Raw genomic sequence first — 6,362 nt, forward strand, 5'->3', positions numbered from 1 at the left:
CAATGAAGAAAAATAATGACTTGACAAATCTACCTTTAAATATTCCACATCTACAAATTATGTGACTGTTTTCGATTAAATTTCGTCGTTTAGTTGACTATATCGATAAAAATTGATAAGAGTTTAAAAATTGCGCACTTAAATTAATAAAATTAATAATTGACGACTATTGTAAAAAAAAAAAAAAAAAATACTAAAACTTATAGGATCAAAATGATAATTTTTCATCTAAGTAAATATAAAACGAAATGCAACGTGTTTCAAAAATGAATTAATTTCATTTTTAATATAATAACTTGTGTAGTGACAACCAGGACTATGTGGTCCAATGGTATCTGGGTTGGACTTCCATTTGGAAGATTATAAGTTCGAGCCTCAGTGGAGGCGTTATTGGTTCTTTGTGTTTCAGTAGGTTGAGAAAGTATATGAACAGATACTACAATGTAATAGAGCCAGTAACTTTCAAAAAAAAAAAAAAAAAAAAAAAAACTTGTGTAGTGACAATTTATGCCTAGTCCACAACTTTCAAATTTAACACATTTAATCCTTCACTTTTAAAAGTATTTGATATTTATTCATTATTCCTAAGTGCCTACAAGATCCTTACTTTATGGGCATTACACAAACGCAACCATAAAACATTTTAGACATTTTGAATTTAATATAAAATAATTTTAAACCACAAGATTAAATGAGTCAAAATAAAAATCTTCAAACTAATTTGAAATTGCAACGAACTACTTGAAAATACCAAAACATTTTCCAAAAGTTTACCACAAACTTTAATATAATCTTCTTATCCCTCCAACGCTAATATAATGTAATATAAAAACATTAACTATTTCTAGCTATTTACAATTGCTCTAATGCAAAAAAGCATGGACATATATAGTTCCCCTAGTACACCATCAAACAATGTGCTAGTCATGTGATAAATTTGAGACAGTTCAATGACAAATATTTTAGTTATTTGTTTATAGATTCAAAATCTTTCTATAATAAATATTTTCTTAGTTTAAACAAGTTTATTTTAATTTGATGCACCAAGTTGGCACTTGGCACGTACGACAGTCGCACGGCTATTAGAAACATTTGTACATGTAAGATTTTTTAGTTAAAAATCTTTGCTCATTGCTACCAATTCAACTACCATAACTTATAAAATGAGAATTAAAATTTTTAAAAAAATGCTAAAACTTGTAAGACCAAATGTGATAATTCTTGTTTCAAGTAAAAATAAACGAAAATACAAGTTGTTCCAAAGATGAATTAATTCCATCTTTAGTAAATTGATAAACCTTCCTGTTTTGTCTTTATCAGAGAGCCTCTGACCAAAAGTGATTGGTCATGGAGTCTGAAACTAAGTCTGAGAAAAATCAGTTCCAGGACTTTCTTCTCTGGCCCTCACTCTAGATTTTGTCATATCTGCTCTCCTCCTTTTATTGCATGGATTAGTATGTGAAGAATCTACAGATGAACTTTCATCAGCTTCCAACTCCCAATTTGGACCCAAACTTGAAGCCAAATCTTGGATCAGTTCATAACACTTCATCACTCTTTCCTGCATAAATCCATAAATTAGCTTGGTTCTAGAGTGTTATCTTTGTGGACATCACTTCATATAATACTTCTTTTCGGGAAATTAACGAGGGAAACCCACAGTCACTACTCACTACTTGAGGGTGTACACTGGGTAAATTAAATTCCGTTTTATGACCACAAGAAGATAAACCGTATAATCCTAAGTTACCCAGTCACTTACGGATAGCTAGCTAACTGGTTCAAACAAAAAGACGAATATATATGTAAGTACTTCTTTTTATGAATATATACCTTTAGGGCTTCTTGTGTGAAACAAGAAGAGAGGGCATTATCAAGGTCTATAGTTGATTGCATTTCCTTTGAAACAAACAGTGCTACTGCTGTAGCAACTTCAGATGGCCTGAATTCCAAGAACTCAATACCTGCATTAAAATTTTCCACCTGGATCAATACTAAAAGAAATTCGGGCCAAAATAGTACACTAAAACAAATCAATTCACATCAGTTTGACCTGGACCGACACAGCTGGAAATTATGAAATTTCCGACCATCTGAAAGATCTTAAATCAAGTTGAAAGCAAAAAGTGGTCGGAAATAGCAACAAAGGATTTTCCAGATACCAAAAGTGATCGGAACAAGACTTTCGACTTGATTTAAGATCACTCTCAGATGGTCGGAAATTTCATAATTTCCAATAGTGCGACCCTAACTAGTCATACATTTTCAAGTAGTAGTTCTCTACGTAGTCCCATTATAGGCATGGAATAAAGAAGTACCTTTCATTGTGCATGCAATGAGGTGCATTGATCTTGAAATCAAAGGCCCTGAAGTGATCTGACGATCACCATTAAACTTCTTCAGAAAATAGTCTATGAATGTGCATGGTGTACAAGAGTGCATTCTCCACTTCAATGTACTCATTACATGTAATTCCATTATCTGAATGGATTCACCTTCCAAAAAAACCTTGGGTTCCACCACCTTTTTCCAAGAACTCACATTATATTAAAAATCTAATTGACAAAACATATACACACAAAAATAATAATAATAATAATAATTTAATCATGAACATAAACTTTTCACCTTTAATTCCATAGCCCATGGAATATAAATCTCCTCCATTTTGATTGCCAGTGACAAACATCCCAAAGCTAACACTTGCACCGTCCAAGTTTGACCTCCCTATGAATCCCAAGAAGACAAAAATCAGTCAAAACAATTACCACTCAACATCCAAAAACAGTGTCAGCAGTTATCCCGAGAACCCGGGTCCACCTTACAAGAAATCTTTATAGTACAGAGAAACTTACATTCAGTTCATAAACAGAGAGAAAGCGGTCCAAGTACATTATTGACAAACAAAAGCTTAACACTCCAAAGCCAAAATGGGAATGAACCTGCAAAAACATATATATAATTCATCTATGTTTAGGAATAAACATGGGAGTTTTCTTTTTATAACTTTCTATTTAGGAAAATCATGAAAAATTCAATATTGACATCAAGAAAAAACAAAATTCCATTTTTAGAAAATCCTAGAAAACCAATGACATTAACAAATAACAACTTTAATAAAACGGAAACAAATCTAGTTCACTTTCTAACAAATAAAATAATCAGAAAAAATAGTGGAAACGAAAAAAAAAAAAAAAAAAAAAAATCAAACCACCTTCCAAATCCAATCAAAAGCTTCTATTCTCATACTCAACAACAAGTCAACACTTGTCAGTTTCCTGAGATAATCAGCTTGTGGGGAATGTTGGGTCTCCCTCTCCACCATCATCGCAAAGCTCTCTTCACTGAGACTTGGCAAATCAATGAATGGTTCTGATCTGCCATTGTCAGAGATGAAGTTTTCATCGCTATACGATTGATAGGAATGCTCATCTGTGGGTAGTGAATCATCATCATCAAAGCAAATACTCTTGGTCTCCATACATAGAAGGCTTGTAGAAAAATAATCATGGTTGTTTTCAGCCATTAAAGCAAAAAAAAAAAAAAAAAAAAAAAAAAAAAAAAAAAAAAGAAAGAAAGAGCCTCTTTTAGTGATGTATTCTATCAAAACCTTGTAATTAATTACAAAAAATTTAGTTTTGCTTCATATGTTTCAATGGTTTTTGGCTACAAAAAATGGAGGAAGGAAGTGGGGCCGGGGAGTGGGGAGGAGGTGTGATTGGGGGGAGGGGAGGGGGGATTGTTACAAAGTTGGAATGAGGCCGGATTGAGACAATTATATAGGAAATGGGAAAAAATATTTTGCATTTTAATTAAAATGTATTACACAATTCATATGGTGTCAGGTCTCACACGTTTTCGCATAAAATCTATTCAAAGTCAAATAAAGTCACTAAATTTTACATAAAAATGAAATTGAATCATTGAATTATAAAGTGCGATTGATTCTTCAAATCAGTAAAAATTATACAATTACACAAAATAGCTGGTTGCTATCATTACTATTCCGTTACATTGCTTACATGGCTGATCACGTGAAACAAACAAACTCCTATCTATCGCTAATATAGAATAATCTTAATTATAAATATATTATAAAGTAACCGAATCTCGAATGTGGAGATAAAGGAGGGGACAGAGGCGGCCAACACATACACATTTGTACATGTACGTAACCATTTTTAGTTAAAAATCTCTGCCCGAAGTTCTCTATCTTATTGTATATATTAAAAAAAAAAAAAAAAAAAAAAAACTATATGCAAAAAGTATGGACATACTTCCCTTGATAAATTTGAGATAATTCAATGACACTCTTTCTATAAATATTTCTTAGTTTAAACAAGTTTACTTTGATGCACCAAATTAGCACGCACGACGAACGCACACCTATTAGGAACATTTGTACATGTAACCATTTTTAATTAAAGATCTCTAGTCATTGCTACCAATTCAATTACCATAACTTATAAAATGAGAATTAAAATTTTTTTAAAAAAATGCTAAAACTTGTAAGACCAAATTAAAGGTGATAATTCCTTGTAAGACCAAATTAAAGGTGATAATTCTTGTTTCAAGTAAAAATAAAAGAAAATACAAGTTGTTCCAAATTAAAGATGAATTAATTCCATCTTTAATAAATTGATAAATCTTCCTGTTTTGTCTTTATTAGAGCCTCTGGCCAAAAGTGATTGACCATAGAGTCTGAAACTAAGTCTGATAAAAATCAGTTCCAGGACTTTCTTCTCTGGCCCTCACTATAGATTTTGTCATATCTGCTCTCCTCCTTTTATTGCATGGATTAGTATGTGAAGAATCTACAGATGAACTTTCATCAACTTCCAACTCCCAATTTGGACCCAAACTTGCAGCCAAATCTTGGATCAGTTCATAACACTTAATCACTCTTTCCTGCAAATCCATAAATTAGCTTGGTTAATCTCCACCCAATCAGATATCAATAATTGATGGTTCTAGATAGAGTGTTATCTTTGTGGACATCACTTCATATAATACTTATTTTTGGATAACGAGATAAACCCACAATCACTACCTGAAAGTGTGCACACATAACTAACTGGTTCAAACAAAAAGACGAATATATATATATATATATATATATATATATATATATATATATATATATATATATATATAATACTTCTTTTTATGAATATATACCTTTAGGGCTTCTTGTGTGAAACAAGAAGAGAGTTTCACTTTTAAAAGTATAGGACTAAATAGAACAAAATTAAGGTAAAAGGACTAAATTGAACAAAACATTATATTACAGGGACCTCATATATATTTTGACCCATTATTTTTTATTATTTCAGTTTAACAATATTATAACTTATTTATAAAAATTCAAAGTAATACTTTTAGTACTATTGATGTGAAAATTTGCATAATCTCATCTGCAAATATCGTGAATTAGAATATTGATTCTTTAAAACAAGGTTAGAATAATTCATTTATAGCTGCAAATATTGAGAAAATTCACAAAATCTCATGTTCAAATATGTAAATTAGAATATTAATTTCTTACCGATTCAAATTATATGAATAGAATAAGAAAATATTCAAAAAATCCTTTATATGGAAAATATAGAGATAATTTGCGAAATCTCATTTTCAAATTTCGTGAATTAAAATATTTTGATTGCTTAAAATAATGTTACGAATTCAACACAAATGTAATTTTAATAGGTTATTCCATACTAGAATTGTCAACACAAATGTAATTTTAAATCATCAATATTTCTTCTCACATTACTATTTAATTATTTAAAATTGTAAACACATACGTCATAAACTTTTGGGTGTTAGCCAAGATTGTGGTTATTGAAACTATTGGAGATTGGTGTTATCTATCCTGTAATAGGTGCAACAAAAAATTAGAACAGACATTGAATCGTTTTCATTGCTTGAAATGCAATAAGTATTGGGCCAATGGTACCTTTAAACATAAAGTTACCATAAGTGTCACTGATGCCAGTGGGAATGCACCGTTCCCGTTATGGGATCATTAATGCACTGAGTTATTTGGGAAATCTGAATCTGAATTAAAAAAATCTTATCGGGACGTTAGAAATAATTATTGTATTATATTTCAATTCTTTTACATATATACATATATTGATGTGTCTGTGTCTGTGTGTCTATATATATATATATATATATATATATATATATATATATATATATATAATCTATACTATATTTAAAAACAAAATCCTATTTACTTGATTTTCCGACTAAACAACAGTAAATACTAAATAGTAAAGGTAAATTAAAAAAGGAATGAAAAAAAAGGAACAATAATATTTCACAATAATATTCTACATCATCAATTAAAAATGGAA

At 30.3% G+C, this 6,362-nt stretch overlaps 1 protein-coding gene across 1 annotated transcript; it reads right to left on the reverse strand.

The window, feature by feature from the left end:
* Positions 1–1,360: 1,360 nt before the first annotated feature.
* LOC109172478 (cyclin-D4-2-like) lies at positions 1,361–3,526 on the reverse strand. The gene is made up of 6 exons (XM_019321636.1): positions 3,215–3,526; positions 2,856–2,942; positions 2,629–2,727; positions 2,319–2,523; positions 1,834–1,964; positions 1,361–1,561 (listed from the first exon to the last, which is right to left on the reverse strand). Exons 1-6 carry the CDS (start codon positions 3,524–3,526, stop codon positions 1,361–1,363), a joined length of 1,035 nt encoding a protein of 344 aa, XP_019177181.1.
* Between the last annotated feature and the right edge of the window lie 2,836 nt (positions 3,527–6,362).

Source organism: Ipomoea nil, unplaced genomic scaffold (assembly GCF_001879475.1).
Source record: "Ipomoea nil cultivar Tokyo-kokei standard unplaced genomic scaffold, Asagao_1.1 scaffold0418, whole genome shotgun sequence".
NCBI classification, from domain to species: domain Eukaryota; kingdom Viridiplantae; phylum Streptophyta; class Magnoliopsida; order Solanales; family Convolvulaceae; genus Ipomoea; species Ipomoea nil.

Coding starts and splice junctions, on each gene's coding strand:
- LOC109172478 (XM_019321636.1), bottom strand. CDS start 3,526: ATGGCTGAAAACAACCATGATTATTTTTCTACAAGCCTTCTATGTATG. Junction 2,728..2,855: donor TCTCTGTTTATGAACTGAAT/GTAAGTTTCTCT, acceptor TGGGATTCATAG/GGAGGTCAAACTTGGACGGT. Junction 1,562..1,833: donor TCACACAAGAAGCCCTAAAG/GTATATATTCAT, acceptor GGATTTATGCAG/GAAAGAGTGATGAAGTGTTA.